Source organism: Humulus lupulus, chromosome X (assembly GCF_963169125.1).
Source record: "Humulus lupulus chromosome X, drHumLupu1.1, whole genome shotgun sequence".
In the NCBI taxonomy this organism is placed as follows: Eukaryota; Viridiplantae; Streptophyta; class Magnoliopsida; order Rosales; family Cannabaceae; genus Humulus; species Humulus lupulus.
The window spans coordinates 242,866,021-242,887,066 of record NC_084802.1 but is presented as its reverse complement, the minus strand read 5'-3'; the positions used below and the strand labels follow the sequence as shown (position 1 = coordinate 242,887,066).

The window sequence follows — 21,046 nt, the reverse complement described above, 5'->3', positions numbered from 1 at the left end:
TCGATATAACATACTCACCGCGAGCAGCAATAAAAGGACTAGTCTTGGCTGATTTCATTGCCAAATTCACTGAACTCCCAGACAGCAAGCAGGGTGAAAAGGCTAGTGCGCCTGAGCCTCAAGTTGAAGCTCCTTCATGGAAACTATTCACAGACGGATCATCCAACGAATCTCACGCAGGAGTAATATTGATAACGCCAGAAGGGCATCGATTTCACTGCGCAATTAGGTTTGATTTCACCGCTTTGAACAACGAAGCTGAGTATGAAGCCCTACTCGTTGGGTTAAGTTTAGCCAAAGACATGAATATAAAAGTGCTGGATATCTACAGTGATTCACAGCTGGTAGTGAATCAGGTCTTAGGGGAGTACCAAGCACGAGGCCTAAAAATGGTAGCTTATCTTAACAAAACAAAAGATCTGTTGGCACAATTTGAAAAATATACCCTCCAGCAAATACCTCGAGATCAGAATTCAAACGCAGATGCCTTAGCCAAACTCGCGAGTGCAAAAGATGCTGACACTTTAAATATAGTGCCAGTTGAGCGGCTACGCGCACTAAGCATACGAGCAGAAGAAACCAATATGGAGGTCCAGTTAGCATATACATGGATTGCACCATACTTGGGGTATCTCACGAGCGGTATCCTACCAGTAGATAGAAACAAAGCCAAGACCCATCAGAGACAAGCTGCTAGGTATATCCTGGTCGATGGTATTCTATACCGAAGAGGATACTCAATGCCATTGCTCAGGTGTGTTACACCAAAAAAGGCTAAAGAGCTGATGAAGGAAGTACATGAAGGCTTCTGTGGAGACCACGCTGGGGGGCAGAGCTTATCAAAGAAGATTCTAAGGCAAGGTTATTTCTGGCCGACAATGAACGAAGACTCGATGGATTTTGTGCGAAAATGTGATAAGTGTCAGAGGTTTTCCAAGATCCCATGGGCAGCTCCTAATGAATTAAAGCAAATGCAGAGTCCATGGCACTTCGCAGTATGGGGTATAGATTTAATCGGGTCCTTGCCGACAGGAAAAGGTGGGGTGAAATACGCAGTGGTGGCTGTCAACTACTTCACCAAATGGGTCGAGGCTGAGCCACTCGCAACCATAATGACAAAGAAAGTACTTGATTTTGTCATCAAAAACATTGTTTGTCAATATGGATTGCCAAGAAAGATTGTCTCGGACAATGGCACCCAGTTTGATAGTGACGTGTTCACAGGCTTCTACAAAAGACATGGCATCATCAAGAGCTTTTCTTCAGTTGCTCATCCGCAAGAAAATGGGCAAGTCGAAGCAGTAAATAAGACATTGAAAGATACCCTAAAGAAAAGGCTCGAGGAAGGTAAAGGAGCATGGCCAGAGCAGCTGCCTGAAGTCCTCTGGTCGTATAAAACTTCTCACCGAACAGCAAAAAGTCGCTCGATATTTTAACTCCAAAGTAAAAGAAAGAAAGTTCAACGTCGGAGACTTAGTACTTCGAAGAGTTTTCTTAAACACCCGCAACCAAGCTGCTGGAGTACTCGGACCAAACTGGGAAGGGCCTTACCAGATTGAAGAAGTCCTTCATCCAGGCACTTACAAACTTGCACGCTTAAATGGAGATCTTGTTCCACGTTATTGGAATGGAGAACACCTGCGCAAGTATTATCAGTGAACAGTCCTTCTTAAAGGACTGGCTTGTATTAATTTTACTTTTTACAAGTTTTGAAAAAGGGTTAGTCATGTTATATGGCTAATCGCTTATAAGTGTAAGATCTTTCAAAGATCACTCGTAAAGACATGTTTAGTCCATTTAAATACGAGAATTATAAGGGACTGTGCGCAGCCGGTCATTCTTGCCAAACTTTGTAATTTTTTACAAGTATTTGTTCATTACGTGTGTTGTTTTGCTGTATTATAAGTTTTACATTTTATATCGAGCAGTAATGTTCGTACAGGTTGTGGTCAAGGCAAGTGACCAAGGACCTAAAGCTCCTCGATCACTTGGGGGGCATATAAGGTACATAGAAAGCAAAGCATACCAAGAGGTATGTAAAACACATGAGCAAAATAAGTGAAAGCATGCTACGGTACTTAGAGTATTTTTCAAAATTTATATTTTGTTAAATCAAGCCAAAGTACTATGCTAAGTTCGGTCATGCGAACAGATGTTATAATAAAGCAAAAATATTATAATATCAAAGGAATCCTTTTACATCGCGAGCAGTACTGCTCGGATGTAAATGTTAAGTTAAAAGGAAAAGCTGCCCATGCAGCAATAAGAAAATAAATATTGTCTTAACATCATGACCTGTGGGTCATGTAAGGAAAAGAAAATAAAATAAGTAAAAAAAAAGCTAAGGAGCAGCGGGAGGATCTTGGGGAGCATTTTGGTTAACTGTGTCTTCTGCAGCTTCCCCTCCATCCATCCCCGTGGCCAGCGAAATCTCGGGGGAGGCAGGAACTCTGGCCCTTTCTTCGGCAGCCAGTCGAGCAGCACAGCACGCCAACTCAGCTTTCCTGGCATCCTCTGGAAGGTAGCCAAAATTGGCACTTTGATTATGCTTCTAGAAGTCGTAGAAACATCGAAGTGTCGCATTCTTGTACCTTTCCAGGTCCTTGGCGTTCGTGAGCTTGAGTTGCTCCACTTGGCTCTTGAGGATGACAATGCTCCTGTCCTTCACAAGATTTTCCTCCTGGAGCTTTTTGACTTCATGCCAGTGGATTCGACTGGCCTCTTGGTATTCCTCTCTCTGTTTTCTAGCACTTTCCAAAGAGGCTTGTTTCTCCACCAAATCCGCAACCAAAGAATCCTTCTGCTGAGTCACCACCTCCATCTCTCCCGCGTGCCTTGCCTCTGCAGCTCGAAGCTCCTCCATTAGCTTCGACTCCCTAGCACGGGACTGCTCGATGCTTGTACCCGCGCGGGCACGAGCAGCCATCATGGTTAGCATTGCCTGCAATCAAAGAATAAGAGTTAGACTGACTTCAAAAAGGAAAATCAGGACCATGAGCACAGAAGAGAAGGAAGATTACTTACACTGGCCACTTCATTGAGGGATCTATTGAGGATCTGGTCGACCCCCATTGATACTACTTCAGCCATGGCCTCTTTGCAGCGGTCATGCTTAAGAATGTGAGCAAGGCGATCCTTGGCCGACCTTAGGGAGCGGCCCGATAGTTTAGCCCCAGGAGGAACACCTTCAGCTTGTTGAGTCTGTTCGGTAGGGGCCGGAGGTGAAGGATTCGTGGCAGCAGGAGTAGGTGGAGGTAGAATTTCCTGCTCGTGAGGAGCAGGAGGCTGGACAGATGTTTGACCAGAGGGCCCATCCGTCGAAGGATCGGTGGCTCGGTTCCTCTTAGCCGAAGGCATCTGACTGGGCTCCCCGTCATGTTTCCTAGTCGATTTCTTCTTTCGAACCAAGGGAACTTCTTCTTCCTCCTGAGTGCTATAGATATCAAAAATGTTTGCAGAAGCCATTTCTGCAAAAGAGGTAATAATGCGGACGGTAAGCCAAAAATAGATGACAAGTTATGTTGCATCAGAAAAGAAATAAAGAAAATTACAAAGTCAAATACCCGAGTTATTACTATTGGTCGCTATAATATTGACTCTACTAGTCATACACTCACTCTCTGGCATGAAGAAGTCTGGCCCTAGGTTTGGAGCATATGTAAAATTGTCGTCCCCGTCGAACAAATGACAGGGAATTGGCAAGTTATCTAAGAGTGAAATAACTATACCATTTTTGTCAAAGGACTCGTCTAAGTCTATGACAGGCTCGGCTGCCTTTTGTTTTCCCTTTCCTTGGGGGGCAGAAGACCTTTCTGCTGGGGGATTGCCAACGGGTTCCCTGATTGTAACCTTAGTCGGTCTCCGTTGAGGAGGAGACGCTGGTGGTTGCTGCTCGGGATTTTCCTCGGCAGTGGCACTTCCTGCCGCAGGTTCCCTCACATCCTGGTGAGGGGCCAGGAGGTCAACTAGCCTCAAGTTGGCCTCGGTGACCAGAGATTTGACACTCTTCTCAACGTCCGTCATGCTGGCCAACCTGGCAGACCTCAACACCATGTCTGGTGTTGGGTCTGGTCGCAACCATGGGCCTGAAAAACACAAGAAGTTTCAGAAACATGCAAGGAAAATTGCTAAGTAAAAACAACGACCAGTGGAAAAATATTTTTACCTCCTCGAGTGAAGGCCAGGTTATTCGCGACCATGTCAGGCGTGAGGAAATACTCCTGACTGTATTTCCCCATGTTTGAAATGTGGGTTGTGTCACTCAGGAAGGTTCGGTTGGTCTCCTGGTGACAAAAGTGAAAGAACCCCGTACCAGATTGTTGGGGGTTGGACTTAAGGTCAAAAAGGTAATTGACCTCGTGGGGGGTAGGCTCTGGCCATTTCTTGTGGTTATAAAGGATATAGAGTGCAGCAAGCATTCTATATCCATTTAGTGTAATTTGAAAGGGGGCGACTCCAAAATAGTTTGCCACCCCCTGGAAGAATGGATGGAGAGGAAGGGTAGCCTCAGCCTCTATGTGATATCTCGACCAGGCGCTGTAAACGCCACCAGGAAAATTCGCCCGCTCATCCGTAGTAGGAATTTTGAGGGTTACCCCAGAAAGGCCGTACTTTTTGAAGTAGTTGGCTAGCATCCTAGGGGTTACATGGCTGAGTGGGGAAAGATACCACTCGACATCAGGAAGAACTGGATACCGAGGACGGGCCCTAACTTGGATGTGAGGGTCAAGAACAATATTTTCTCGACCACTGGTCGAAGGAACCCCAGCCTGCGAGTCAAGCTGGGCTGGAGGATTTGAAGGGTTTTCAGGATTTTTCTTCTTTTGGGCAGTGGACTTAACACAACCCATTCTAACTGGAGTTGGTTGAGGTCTGGGAGGAGAAATTCTGGAGAAACGAATCTCGTGGATGCACTGGGCTGGATGTTCTTCACCCTCGAGTAGCTGCGCAAGTAGGTCGTCGTCTATCGGCCTCTCACCTCCCCACAAATCTAGCATTAAAAGCTGTGAACAGAAAAAGGGGGAGGTGAGGATGAAGAGCCTAAAAAGTTGGTTAGAATAACGCTACTCATGTATAAAAGTCTAACTTTTATACAGCAGCATTCTAACGAAAACTAAATTTTTCATACGAACAGTTTGAAAAACAGATCAAAAAGTGAAAGTAAAAAGTTTTTTCTGAAAAAGCTTTTGCAACTTCAGTAAGGGCGAGAAAAACTCAGTTTTTCAACTAGCCTAAAAATCGAATTTTTACTTCGATTTTACATCATAAACTTATGATCTCGACTATCAAACTGATTCATAACCCCTAAAAGGCAAATATACACTACCATATCTAGCATCACTTGACAAATGCCCTATTTTCATGCATCTCTACCCAAGAACACGGAGCAGTATCAGAACCTAAAAAACTAGCTTAAATTGGCATGCACAGCAAAGTAAAGGGTGCAAAAGTTCTGAAGCTTACCTATACGATTTCGAGTTTAGGTGTGCGAATAGTAGATTCCTGGAACGACGAAGGATGGTCTTCAAAGAAATTCTGGGTTCTGACTTGGGGGTTCTTGGAAGAGTTCTTGACAGAAAAATAGCTTGTAAAAAGTGAAAAGGAAATTCTGGAAGCTATATATATTGTCTGAGATATGGAAAAAAAGAGGTAATCATAAGTTCCCCTTTTTCGAGGCATGGGGAAGAGTGATAGCCATCAAAGCGTTGCTTGGGAACCAAAAAGGTATGATTGGACGTGGGTAGGTCACCTTTTCCAAGGAGGCACGAACTACTCTGACAGATTTGGTGGGGTAATCGAAGGGTCATTTTCCTAAAAGTTTATTTATTGCTGGTCGTAATAAATAAACTTGGGGGCAAATGTTATCCAAAAAGCAGGTGTGGATGACGTGGCAAACATTTTTAACACGTGGCTGACATCTGGCGAAGGTTCTGTTCGACCATCGACCAGGGAGATTCCCCTGACACAGCATTTGGGTTTTATATACCACCAGCTTGGTCGTGTACTCCGTATATTTTGAGATAATCTTGTACAATTGTAATCATATCCAAGATTATCTCCCATGATACCTGATTATCCGATTAGTTAGGAAAAAATATCTGTAACTAATTCATGTAACCCTCCTTGAGCCTATAAATAGAGAGAAATCGCTTAAGGGAGGGACTTTTTGGCTGATTTTGGTTTAAGCTTTAGAAGAGAATTTTGGCTATTATCTTTCGGTTGTATTACTCATCCCTCTAAGGCTTGTGAAACTCGAAGAACCCTAGTTCTTTGATCACTCCTTTGAGAATCAAGATCAATAATAGCTTAAGTGGACGTAGGTCATTACCAATTCGTGGGGTCGAACCACTATAATTTGTTGTGTCATTTATTTTTCTTTCCATTAGATTTATTTCAATACTTTCTATCACATCAAGCATTTGACTCCGTGTCAATTGACCAAAACGAGGGTCAACACCATGTCTTTGAGCCTTAAAAGGCATCGAGAATGTAAAATAAATAAGACAATGGGTCTTATATATATATATAAAAAAAGTTTGTAGCCTTGTGATTGAGAGTTTTATATAATATTCTCTATTAAAATAGAGTCTTATGTCGTGTCTCCAATTTTGTGTGAATTTCTTCTTTGAGATATAAAATTTAGGATTATATATTCTAAATTTTCTCCAACAATTAGTATCAGAGCTACGGTGTAAGATTTGTTAAAACAAGCTTGTTCCATATAATCGAAGTCTAGTCGACATAATGGGTGATCTTCAAGTAGCTGGAGGAATAAAAAAAGCTTAACAATACAAACTACACCACGTGGGTAACATGTAAGGAATTTTACCTACAAGGTCAGGACCTTTGGGAGGTTGTCAGTGGTAGTGAAGTGACACAAGCAACCGCAGAAGATGTCAACGACGTCTTGTGAAAGTGGAAAATTAAAGCAGACAAAGCAATGTTTGCTTTAAAGACCATAATTGAAGAAGAAATGTTGGAGCACATACGCGATGCTAAAACACCAAAGGAAGCATGGGACACCTTTGTTACACTCTTTTCAAAGAAGAGTGATACTCAACTACAAATTCTCGAAAATGAGTTGATATTGATGGTGCAACGTGACATGACTATTGCCCAATATTTTCACAAGGTGAAATCGATATGCCATGAAATTTCTATTTTAGATCCAACTGCGTCTATCAGGGATGCCAGGATAAAGAGATTAATTATCCATGGTTTAAAACCCGAATACCGAGATTTGTTGCCGCTATACAGGGATGGCCGACACAACCATCACTTGTTGAGTTTGAAAATTTGCTTGCTGGTCAAGAAGCTATGGCCAAGCAAATGGGAGGAGTCTTGTTGAAAAGTGAAGAGGAAGCGCTCTACACCAACAAAATCAATGGTTAGCAGTACAATAATGGTGGATCTAAAAAGGATGGTGAAAAGAAGCATCACCAAGGAAAGGAAGATTCTCATCGATCGGGAACTTCAAAGAATCGCGGTAATATTAAAAAGTTTGATGGTAAGTGTTACAACTGTGGGAAAATTGGCCACATGGAAAAAGATTGTTGGTCGAAGAAAAATCATGTTGAAAGTAATAATGTTACTTCTACTTCTAAGGATAGCAAAGATGGTTGGGATGCGGAAGCACGTTTCGCTATGAAGGAAGAAGAGTTGACTCTCGTGGCAACAACATCAGAAAAGATCGATTACAAGACCGATTGGATTGTAGATTCAGGCTGCTCAAATCATATGACGAGAGATAAACAGATGTTGCAAAATTTATCTCAATATAAAGGAGGTCGTGTGGTGGTGACCGCTGATAACTCAAGATTGTCGATAGCCCATATCGGTAGGACTACAGTTACACCCCGATATAATTCTAACAAGGTACCACTTCAAGATGTTTAGTATGTCCCAGGAATGAAGAAAATTTGTTATCTGTAGCTCAATTAACATTGTTAGGCCATTATGTTATGTTTGGTCCCCGAGATGTGAAGGTGTATTGTGACATCAAAATCTCAGAAAAACCAACAATGGAAGGCCGACGAGTGGAGTCAGTCTACGTGTTGTCAGCAGAGTCTGCATACGTTGACAAGACGAGGAAAAATGAGACAACAGATCTATGGCACATGCGGTTAGGTCACGTTAGTTATTCCAAGATAAAAGTGATGCCAAATAAGTTGATGTTGAAAGGGCTACCACAACTTGACGTGCAAACAGACACAATATGTACAGGATGCCAGTATGGTAAAGCACACCAACTACCATACATTGAATCAAAATTTAAAGCAACAGAACCATTAGAATTAGTTCATTTTGATGTGTTTGGACTAGTTAAGCAACCGTCGATTGGTGGTATGTGATACATGGTGAATTTCATTGATGACTCTCAAGATATGTGTGGATTTTCTTTATGAAAGAAGAATCTAAAACATTCTCAAAGTTTAAAGAGTTCAAAGAGATAGTTGAAGGAGAAATTGGAAAGAAGATTTGTTGCTTGCACACAGATAATGGAGGAGAATATAGTTCAAATGAGTTCTCTTAATACTTGAAGGAATCCCACATACGTCATCAATACACTTGTGCAAATACACCACAACAAAATGGTGTAGCTGAAATGAAGAATAGACATCTTGCAGAAATTTTTCGTAGTGTGCTACATGCAAAGAATGTACCGGGAGCGTTTTGGGCTGAAACAATGAGGACTGCAGCCGTTGTGATCAAAAAACTTCCTCAACAGAGGTTAGAATTTGTTTCACCCTTTGAGAAACTGTGGAATATGAAACTTACAGTTAGTTACTTTTGAGTATTTTGTTGTGTTTGTTATGTATTTGTTCCTGATCATTTACGAAACAAGTTGACAAGAAAACTATTAGATGTATCTTTGTGGGATATGCTAACCAAAGGTTATGGTTGAAATGTTGTGATCCAACAAGTTATAGATGCTACACTTCATGAAATGTGGAGTTTGATGAAGCATCTTCTTGGTGGTCCTCAGAGAAGAAGGTGTTACCTAACTCAAGAGATTTTGAAGATAAGTTAGAGCAAAAGATGAGGGAGCATATTGCTCAACTTCAACCAGGTTCAGATGAATCAGAACATTCAAATGGAAGTGATGTCGAACAAACAGTGACTCAGAATCCTTGGCAAACTAGTGTATATCAACAACAAAGAGGAGAAGGCGAACTTAGTGAAATTGAAGAATCATCTCCGCAATCTCAACTTCGAAGGTCAACAAGAACGCGAAGGCCAAATCCCAAATATGCCAATGCAGCTATAGTAGAAGAAATAAGTATCACAGAACCTGAGACATTTGAGGAAGCTCACAAAGTTTTGAGTTCATGACAGCAATGAAAGAAGAGATTGGAGCACTTGAGCAAAATCAGACTTGGGATCTGACGCCAAAACCAAGAGATGTGAAACCCATATAAGCGTCATCCAAATGGCTCAATCGAAAGATATAAGGCACAGTTGGTAGCTCGTGGTTTTTCTCAACAATTTGGACTAGACTATGATGAAACATTTAGTCCAGTAGCAAAACTTACAACTATGCGAGTCTTACTTGCACTTGCAGCCAACAAAGACTGGAATCTATGGTAAATGGATGTGAAGAATGATTTTCTTCATGGAGAGCTTGACCATGAGATCTACATGATTCAACCAATGGGTTTTCAGAGTCAAGATCATCCTGGATATGTGTGTAAGTTGCGAAAATCACTCTATGGACTGAAACAAGCACCCAGAGCATGGTATGGTAAAATTGCTGAATTCCTAACACAAAGTGGTTATTCAGTAACACCTGCAGATTCTAGTTTCTTTGTGAAATTCGTTGGAGGAAAATTATCAATCGTGCTAGTGTATGTGGATGATTTAATCCTAACTGGTGATGATGAGGTAGAAATTTTCCAAACAAAGGAGAATTTATCAGTACGTTTCCAGATGAATGAACTTGGTCAACTCAAGCACTTTCTTGGCTTAGAGATTGATCGTTCGGGAGAAGGAATATTTCTCTGTCAACAAAAATATTCCAAAGATTTGCTGAAAAGGTTTGGAATGCTCGAATGCAAGCCAATTTCAACACAAATGGAGCCAAATTCCAAAATGTGTGCACTTGAAGGAAAAGATTTGGAAAATCCAAAAATGTACCGACAATCTACTTAACCTTGACTCGTCCAGATATTTCTTATGCAGTAGCCTTATTTGGAAGCAGTTCGATGAATACTGAGATATGTGAAGAGCACAATTGACTATGGTCTTTTGTACGAGAAAGGTAAAGACTGCAAGTTAGTTGGTAATTGTGATGTTGACTATGCAGGAGATCATGACACCAGGAGATCAACAACTGGATACGTGTTCAAGCTTGGTTGTGGAATGATTTCTTGGTGTAGCAAGAGACTGCCGACGGTGTCATTATCAACCACTGAGGCTGAATATCGAGCAGCAACAATAGCAGCTCAAGAAAGTACATGGTTGTTGCAACTATTGAATGATCTACATCAAGTAGTAGATTATGCAGTTCCATTGTACTGTGACAATCAATCGGCAATTTGTTAGGTAGAGAATCCAGTCTTTCATGCAAGAACTAAGCATGTTGAAGTGCATTACCACTTTATCAAAGAAAGGGTTTTGCAAGAGGAGATTGAAATGAGACAGATTAACACAAATGATCAAGTTGTTGATTCGTTCACGAAGAGTTTAACTACTAGGAAGATTGAAAAGTTTCGTAATCAACTTGCCATTACTAAGAAGATGAGAGCTAACATTGAGGGGAGTGTTAAGAATCAATGATAGCTCTTAAAAGTAAATTTAATTTAAGTATATCTAAGATAAGCATATAAAATGTGTGGATATTATTAATTAGCCTAATTAAAATAAGTGGTTTATATTTCATATGGGCTAGTATAAGTACTCATGTCTTTGACCCTTAAAGGCATCGAGAATGTAAAATAAATAAGACAAAAGGTGTTATATATATATATATAAAGTTTGTATCCTTGTGATTGAGAGATTTATATAATATTCTTTATTAAAATAGATTCTTGTGTCATGTCTCCAATTTTGTGTGAATTTCTTCTTTGAGATATAAAATTTAGGATTATATATTCTAAATTTTCTCCAACAGACTTTTCTAGTATTTGGCATACTCGTAAACGCCAATCTCTGCATTTTGAGTCTCACAAAACGCTTCTTGAAAACTGAGTTTACTCTTTTTACTCTCGTCATCACGGCTAATGAGGATTCCCATATATAAAGCAATGCCAACTTCATTCATCCTGGAAAGTGCTTTTTTCGCTTTGTGGCGATCATTGATGCACGCTTTGGTCAATTCAAAGAGTAAATCATCAATTTTCTACAACAAAGATAATGTTATAATTTGTGGGGGCACCAGCGTGAAAGAAGGGAATCACACAACACAGTGTTAACAATATCTAGATCTTGTGATCTTGTTCACCTGTTTCAAAACAGCGTTCTCTCCATCAACAATTGATAGACTAGTCTTCATTTCCCCAAGAGTGGACTCCAATTTATAAATCAAAGAAACTTGTTCATTTCATGTTGCCTCAAGATCAAATTTTGAAGCAGCCAGCGCTTGTTGGATATTATCTAGCTCAGCTTCTTTCTCTTTTAATCGTTGCTCAAAAGACGATATGACATTATTTTTCTCCTCTAAAGTTTTATCAACTGCAGTTTTCTCATCCTCAAGCTTCAAAATTATTTCATTCTTTGCATCAAGGCTTTGATCCAATTCTTTTACCTGATTTTTTGCTAAATTTAGATATCCATGAAGATCAACCATGGCTTTTCGTCGATTCTCGTCACCTGCATTGTGAATTTTCTCAATCTCACTGAGCTCCTTTTTTGCTATTTCCAATGATTGTTGGAAGCTGAAAAACCTCTCCATCAATGTCTTCTGTATGGATTGGCAAAGACTCTCCATTTGCTGGTATGTAGTAGTGAAACGCGTTGCTAAATTTCAATTGAGGAAATTAAGATGTGTGTATAAAAAGAAAGAATAGTTTAATTTGTGATCACACGATGTTCAGAGCATAGCTTATTCGCTAAAGGAATATTACACACGTTATCAAAAAGAATAGACTTACTAGTCATCTGATCTTCCATGAATTTATGCACAAACTCTTCACTTAGAAAATTAGCACTACGCGACATTTCAGTTGGGAATTGCGCACAAGCATAATTCAACACTACTAAAAGATCAAACGACACACCTATTCGAGGGTCAGTGATGGGATAACCTCCAATTGGAATAGGCAGTGTTAGGATTGATGCCCTAAAAGCATGATATTTTATTGGTTTTAAATAAAAGTACAATTTTATTATATTTTAATGTTATAATTATTGTTTGAATTAATTATATAATAATATCAAGAAAATTCTCTGTTCATTTATAAGAATATGATCTTGTATTTCTACGAGAGAATTAAGATCATATATAATGAATAAAATAATCAATTACATATTAAAGTATGGAATATTTAATGAATGGTTACTAGTACAGTTTGCTAAGCATACGAGATGCGAGTAATCTAGATTCGGATTACTGATGTGGATAGACATCTTAGTAAAGGTGCTCTATATAATTGAGATTATATATGACAGGACACGTGAGAATGAATTATCTTTATAAACTTGTCGTTTGACATAAAGATTTAATTCTTATCATAATAGATGATCATTTGTTGATCAGTCTAAATCCTGAGTATTCATGAACTCCTGTTTATGTTTATTGGATCTTTTGATTCACTCGTTAAGGTCGCTTAGAATAATGAGGCTAATGAGTTTTGTTTTGGAGATTCAATATCATGAATGACTGGGAACATGAATTACAATAATGGAATCCATACTTTCCTAATGGGTCAAATATTGGTTCTTTTAAGGGTTAATTCTGGAACTAAATAGTTATTAATCTCAAATCTATAATTAGAATATAGATTGATTAATCGCTAGTGAATTAATGGCACTTAAGGATCAAGAGGTAATTAGAAGGGTAAAACGGAAATTTTGACCAGCTTTAATTAACGAACCAATAATGGAGGACAAAACTACATATATTGATTATATCAATAGACTACAAGAGAAAACTCTGTAAATATAATTCTATAAATACTTAGAGTGCAATTCCACATTTATAGTGGAGTAATCATGGAATTAATAAATAAGATTACTATTGTTGACGCGGTTCTTCGCCAACAGGTAATTAAGAAATGAAGAGAAAGGGATTAGTGCTAAGTGTGAACCGAAACAGATATAAGATCTTAGAAAAGGAAAGAGGTGACACAAGACACATTTTTGAGTGGTTCAAAGGTTAAAATCCTTCTACTCCACTAGTCATTATTATTGCTCTATACTGGATATTTGATTACAGGGCCTTTCTTTTACAATAGAGAATCCAACCCTTATTAAGTCCCAGGGTCTCCATATTTATAGGAGAAGGCACCTGGGAGTTGGTAAGAAGGTCATCCCGTGACCCTCTTATCTATCACATCAACTCTGTGACATTCATGATTAATTCCTAAACCTGACACATTAGTATGGTCAAATTGATAGGTAAGGAGATAATGGGCCGCACGACCCAACCCAGTCGTGGGTGTCTGAATACGCACGTTCCTGCTGCGTGTCCGAGAAGTCAGGGGCATATCAGACACGTGATGTCTGATATATGCACGTTTACCTTGCGTGTGTTGACTTTACAAAGGGTCACAGCCTTCATACCCAGCTCGTACCGCGAGCTGGATACTTAACTCGACCATAGGCCTTCAGAATCCGGGGTCAAGTCTTGTGCAATCTTGGCGAACCCTTGAGTTTCCTCGAGCTAAGTAGGTACGACCTAATGACAGAAGCTCCGGTCTGCGGTGACGTCCACGAGATAACTATGATTAGGCCGCAGCTCGGCCCGCTAATCAGCCCGTGGGAAAAACAGGGCGTACAACTATATTAAAGAGTTTAATTAATAATCTAGTTTATTGGAGCTTCGTATTATAGGTCCATGGCCCCCAGATCACCTCTGTCCTACACTGTCAAGGATAAGGATGTCAAAATAAAGATTTGTAAAGAGAAAGGACTAAATGGCAAAGGAATTAATTTTCTGGGGCAAGGAAATAATTATGTGATAATTATGGGTAATTGATTGATTGTGAATTAATTCATTATTTAACTATATAGTTTTTATTTTGAAAAACTATAGGTTAAAATTAATATTAATCTTGTTTGGAATAATATGAAGAGAGAGAATAATAAATATCTTATTTACAATATGATATTTATTTATTTAATTTAAAATTGATATTTTAAGATAAAGTTAATTTTGAATTAACTGATATTTATGTTGGGATAAATATATTGTCCTTAAGATTGATTAAACAAACAAATGAGAAAGCCAGGGTTAACCCTGATTAGGTTGGGCGACACACACTGTGCAACACAATGTGTGGCGTCTAACTCAGGGATTTTTATCCCTGGGATTTGAATTTTGAATTTCAAATAATTTTGTTTAATTATTTATTTAATTATTCTTTTTAAATATGATTTAAATAAATAATTGTTTACCCAAAAATGGCTCCTGATGACGTGGCAAGAATTTATTGCACGTGGCACCGTTAAAGTGAAGGGATGTCGTTCGCCTATCGAGCAGATGTTTATTGCTTCATCAGATCTCGTGTTTAGATCTGACTAGTCTGGTCGCATGCTTCAATTTATTTCCTTTAAGATACGCAATCTTGTAATAACTACATTTATTATATTTTCTCTTTATTGCCTTGATACGCTGATATTAAGGATAATTAAGGCACATTGGCCCATGTAACCTCCTTGAGCCGATAAATATGAATGAGAGGGCTCAAGGAAGGGACTTTTGAACCTTGAACTTGAATACTCATAGAAGAGAGCATAGTGTGATTATCCACCAAAAGTTGTAATTCTCCTAAGGCTTGTGAAACTCAAGAACCCTAGTTCTTTGATCACGGTATTGGGATTCAACATCAATAAGAACACTAAGTGGACGTAGGTTATTACCACACAGTTGGGGACGAACCACTATAAACTACATGTGTCACTTTCTTCACATTTGATTCCCTTCTTAATTTCCTTTTTATTCTTTGTTGTTATTTTGACTCCGTGTCATTGGTCAAATCAAGGGTCAATAATAATTAAATGTAAATATATGATCAGTTTTAATTTGAATTATATTTTTAATAAAATAAAGATTATTTAATTATACTAAATATCTTTAAATAAGTCTGATAGTACGTTACTTTTAGAATATGCTTTATTATTATTTTTTAGAATAAAAATATAGACTATCTCTCTAAAGCGGTAGTTTTCTCAAAACCTGAAAACTATTCTAAACATTCTCTCTGTCAAACCTCTCTAGATCTCATGTGTTGAGTAAATCTAGAGAGTCACATAAATCAACATTTTGAATCCTGCGTGCCCACACACGTCCTTGTGTGTTTAAGGATTGGTCTGGAAGATCAAGGTGTGAGCTTTCAGATTGCTGGATTGGAAGATCGTTGATTTTATACAAAAAGATTCGAGGACACTTGATAGGCCGCAAGAGGTAATCCCTGATCTGTTTTGTATGTGATTTAATATTTATATATGTATATGATCCTGGCTGGTATTAATATTTATTAAATGGGTCTATATCTTCCACTGCGTACCTTTGATTTGATCATTTAATACCAACACACAGTTGGGGTGGCAACACTCCTCCTAACACCTTCACTACCAATATTTTCAACTGATGAATGTAATTCATCTGATGCAAGTGGGGGCAGCAAGTGAAGGTTTGAGTTACTGGGAGAAGTGAGTTGTGCATCACAGTTTTTCTCAATGTTGGGAACAATCACACTTGAAGTTGTTACAGGAGCTAAAGGCTGAATAGTTGGAGTCTCATAGGAGCTCGTTGTAGCAACTTCTATTTTACAATGTTTGGTGAGGTAGCAGATGTTGAGGTTTTGGATTTTTGGGAATCAGGGAAATCTTACGGCTAGTGCAAGTCGTAGATATTCTTAAAAAGAGGATCGGAAGGACTGGCGCTAGAGCCTGCTGGAAGAAACATTGGTGTATCCATCTAAGCAACAGTGAGGTGTTGCTCTAACACGATGGGAGAAGATTTTTGAGACAGGGCCACGGTGATGGGAAAATCTGAGCTCACACGAGTAGTCTCTTTTGTAGAGGTAGCGGCTCCTGTTGTTGGGAGATTCATTATGGTGGAATTCATAGTAGGGGCAAAATCCAAGACAAAACAAGAAATAAATGGCAAGGTAGGAGCAGCTGAACAAGTTTTTGTAGAATCCTTCGAGCGTGATTCGGTGACACTCTTGATACAAGCTAAGAGCCCGGGAAAAGTAGCAACTCTTATTTTCATCTCTTTTGATTGAACTGTAGAACTTGGTAATGAAGATTTGGCTGGGGCAAGTGATACGGAAAGAATGGTGATGTTAGAAGAAGATGGAAGATAAGTTGGGAGCAGAGCAAGCTCTTTAATTCACCCGTTTTTGACAGCAGAATGAGCTCTACAATGACATCTATGTTAACTATCGAAACAAGCTATGCAGCTACATCCAATTTAGTTATTAGCTCGAGCTCTGCAACAATGCCAGTTTCGGTAAGTGGAATGAGCTCAACATTAGCACCCAACTTAATTTGTTTGGTTGGTCAAGCAAAGTCTCTCGCAGCAGCACTCTTTGCAACTTTAGAAACTATAGTAGAATATTTCCAGACTTCTTTCTTTTTCATGCTAAGTTCAGAGAGGAATCCAAAACGAACTTTGTGGGACCTTGGTCACTGTAGGCAGGAGATTAAACCTCAACAATGGGGGCAAGGGCAGTAGACGTGGCTTCAGATGAAAATGGAATAAAATTCGAATTAGCCACATCAGTATTCTCAGTAGAGTGACAGGAGTTGAAGAAGAGCCTTCTTCAACTTCACTTGAATATTTGGGACTTTGTTTTGAAGAATAAGAAGAAGAACGTGGAAGGGCTTTCCTTTCCATAACTATTGAGATATTCCTTGACCCACTAATGAGCAATTGAAAAATATCTGCAGCGAGTGGCGTATGATGTGTGGCAGTAAATTAAAAAGTACTCATGCTCTTTATTTGCATCCTCATAAACTAAATAACTTGTTGCAAACCTATCAATTGAATGAGGAAAGCAAAGAATAGTCGTATAGTCCAACATGTTGACACTGTAAATCTTGTTGATATTGATGGCACTATCTTGAGACTTGTGAATGATGTCGTAAGAAAGGAATTTTTCCTCACGCTTGCGGTCCCACGAGCAAGAGGTGGGCCATTCCATTTCTGCTCAAAATTAGTTGAAGAATATTTAGCCAAGCATGAAAAAAATATATGCTCATTAAATGAAAAAGATGCATGAAAAATAGGACAATGCAGGGAAAAAAAGGAAAACCTTTAGCGAAAATCCTTTGCAAAGGGTACCAATTGCCCCTGATAATGAAAGGGAATTCTTCACAGCCATTGTTAGTAGAAGGAAAACCAGAAAAGAAGTAACGATTCTTTTTAGGTGAAAGATAAAAAAGAGGGAAGGGGCGTTCCAGATTGGCTGGCAGAGTAGTCTTTGTATAGCAGCAGAATATCTCATGCATAGTTACGTGCAATTGGTGAAGCATGGCATGCATTGCAGTAGCTCATATTGATTGAACATCATTTAGGACCAGTTGAATTAAATGGAATTTGGTGAGATGCAGAAAGTGAATGAGTAGTGGTGCAAAGGGGAATCAAAGCAGCTTCAGATGTTTAGCTCTGATGACTATTTCCCCAGGCTTAAGAATGTCTTCCGTACGCCATCGGTCTAGTTCGTCAAAACTGAAAGGGAAAATCAAAACATCTGAAGGAATATGATGTTTACTTTGAATCTCTTCAAAGGAATTCATGTATCTAGTTTCGAAAGGTGTTGGTGTTTTGGCCTTTGCCTGTTTAGCATATCACTTCACACCCATGATGGGTTTTTTGGAAGAAGAGAAAAAGGAGAAGGTTAGGGTTTCCGAAGATTGAATGAATTGGGGAAATGATTTTTCAAAATCACCGAATCTTTTTAAAGTTGAAGAAATCGATGAAGATTCATTTGAATAAAAGGATTGATTTCTCGCTTGATCAATTTGGTCAAGATTGAAATGACGGTTAATAAATGTAGAATGCTCAGTAGAATAAAAATCGAGGCATGGATTAGTGTGAGCATAAATAATAAAAACTTTTCACCTTCAGACAAAATGCTCTGAGCAAAATGTCTAAAGATGAAGGGAAATTGTAGGGGAAAATATTTTCCTAATGATGTGGCAAGTAGAAGAAGTGAAACGCATCGTTTCAATACAAGTAAAAAACAAGGCTCACATATTTCAATGAATGAGTGAATAGCTCATAGCTCTCAATGAACGAATGAAGAGCTCATAGCTCTCAATGAACGAATGAATAAAGAGCTCAGAACTCTGATCGAATAAAGAGCTCAGCACTCATGATTAATGAAGAGTTTAAAGCTCTGCGCGAATAAATGAGCTTTAAGTTATGTGCAGCGATAGAGAACAGAAAAGGGTGCGGAGGCAGAGCAACTGCTCTACACTCGTACTTTGAAGATTGATTCAAAATAAGGAAAAGAACTGGGAAAAAAGGAATTGGAAAGATTGACACGTACACCAATCAAAGTGAATCTTTCCAATTCCCTTGACTCATTAATTTTCCTATAAATAGTAGACAAGGAACTCGTTTTGGGGACCTTGGATTAATTGTTATTTGCTTGATCGTGGATTGAAGAGAAAGAATCATAGACTGAATTAATCATCGGAGTATATTTTTGCAGGTACTCCCCATTTGGTTCATTCTTTCAATTCAGTATAAGAACACATTTTTACTATTGGTTTAGCCAATAGAATATGTAAAGGTCCATGGTACTACATCAAATGATAGCATAAAGACAAAGATTTTTCCAATTTGGGAAAGCTATTGTTTTGGGAAGATTTTGACCCGAACATTCACGTTCAAAGAATAATTAATAAACAACAATATATGCTAGATCAATAAGTAAAGACTTATTAAACATTTTGTACTTTTTTTACTTATATCATTAGAAATTTAATAGAATAATGGGAAATTACCAATCCTATGTTTAACAACCCTACTAAATTTATTTTAAATAAACAAAAATGATCTTATTGACTCGATTTTCAGCCAACTAATTAATTAGAGTATTGAGAATTTTTGTGCATAAAACCTAGAAAGAATGTGTAAGAAATAAATTCATAAAGTAAAAAAGACAGAGATTATAGTGGTTTGGCCGCTAACGACCTACGTCCACTTAGCCAATTTATTAATTGGTGTATCTATTACAAAGAGTAAATGCTCCTAGGTATAATTGCAAGTCCAACAATTAATGGCTTCGAATTGCAGTATTTATAGAGGCAAAATGGTGGTTGAGCTCGATAGGACAACTCTCTACTCATCATAGCTTAATTCCTATGGGAGTCTATCACTAACATTGGCAGTGACCAAATCCGGCAATGTCCATTGCACACGCATCCCATATGTGAGATGGAATTGCTGATGGAGTGAAGTCCTTGAACATTGGCGACCTTGAGGTCGCGTAATAGTCACCTCGCTGAAGATGCTATTGGCAAGGTCTTTGTTGGCGACCTATGGAGAATCAGGTTGTTCGGACCCTCTTGATTATCTTAGTTGGTGCACCCGATTTACATCGGTTGACATGTTATCCTATCCAAAATTAGGTATAAAGAGGACAAACATCTTTTTATAGGCAAATGGAAGTCGCTTCTAGTCGTTGAATTAGGTGACGCTTCCAATGTAGTCTCTATCATTGATCAAACTGTAGGGTGGAGACTACTCGTAGAGATTTGTAACCCTTTATCGATATGATGAAGGGAGGCACTACACTTCAGCAAAGTGACAAGATTGGATTGCGTGTGACATATTTTCTCAGGGATCGTGCATGAAAGACACCTCTCAAACAGGTCATTGGCACACCCCTAGTTCCTTTGCTCAATTATCTATTTTAGCTATGACACCTAGCGCTTAAAGGGATAGAAGGTTTCATCCTGAAGTTGGGGCTTGCCATGGATTCCTCGGGTTGTACAAGGATACAAGCTTGAGGACCCTGAACAATCTTTGGAAGGGAACTCTTTCCTACTTAGGGAGTGTCGGTAGAGATGGGCCCAGACCTAGACCAACATCGTGCAACCCTCTTTATTGGTTTGGATTGGATCAAGCCCAAGCCTAACATCCCAAGCCTAATTATTGGGCTTGGGGAAATATCCCCAAGATATACAAAAGGAGAAACTATTTACAAAAATACCATCGTGAAATTAAGTATTACGTAACTAACAGTTGGAAAATATAATTACTAACCTTTACAAAAACACAATTTTTCAATTAATATTTACAAGACTCAATTAAAAATATATAGATTTTGAAACTAATAGAAACACAAACTAATAAGTGAATCAACGAGACTTTAATGATGATTCTAGTAACATATGAACTCTATCAATTGCTGGATTGCAATCTCCTCAACATCATAAACTACTGTGTTTGATTTCTTCTGGAGAAATCCATATCATCAGCAGGGACAAGAAAAAACTCAGTTAAAGACGATGAGCTTCATGCACAACAAAGACATCAATTAGTGTCTTAAGACATTATGGTTGAATGCAAAGATGAGTTCACAATAGTGGCTAGCATGTCGATGGAGATAGTTTGACAGTGGGTATGTCATTCACGACCGAGACAGAGAGAAACTAATAGGGAAAAAGAGATATTTGGAAGAGAAAGAAAGAGAGTAGGATTATATCCTTCAATTCTCTCTTTACTTTAAAAAAAAAATAAAAATGGTATTACTTAAATATAACATCGTATATGTCAAAGTAACAATATAAAACAAATTTTGTTGAGATTTTAGATTTATGACGCGCTTACTAAACTATAATCGTAATCAAAATAAATTAATGGGAGGAATGAATGAGAATAAAATATTGAAGAATCAGAATTATTATTTTATTATGTTTTTTAATA

General features: G+C 38.6%; 1 protein-coding gene across 1 annotated transcript; it reads right to left on the bottom strand.

Annotated features, from left to right (window-relative positions):
• Nucleotides 1–2,341: 2,341 nt before the first annotated feature.
• On the bottom strand, nt 2,342–3,465 carry LOC133806895 (uncharacterized). Its single transcript, XM_062244992.1, has 3 exons — nt 3,082–3,465; nt 2,633–2,941; nt 2,342–2,551 (listed from the first exon to the last, which is right to left on the bottom strand). Exons 1-3 carry the CDS (start codon nt 3,463–3,465, stop codon nt 2,342–2,344), a joined length of 903 nt encoding a protein of 300 aa, XP_062100976.1.
• Nucleotides 3,466–21,046: the final 17,581 nt, after the last annotated feature.

What these genes read in the sequence shown, in the direction of transcription:
- LOC133806895 (XM_062244992.1), bottom strand. Translation starts at nt 3,465, where the DNA reads ATGGCTTCTGCAAACATTTTTGATATCTATAGCACTCAGGAGGAAGAA. An exon ending in GCAAAGAGGCCATGGCTGAA is followed by an intron (nt 2,942 to 3,081) that starts GTAGTATCAATG and finishes CTTTGATTGCAG; the next exon opens with GCAATGCTAACCATGATGGC. An exon ending in TTGTCATCCTCAAGAGCCAA is followed by an intron (nt 2,552 to 2,632) that starts GTGGAGCAACTC and finishes TACGACTTCTAG; the next exon opens with AAGCATAATCAAAGTGCCAA.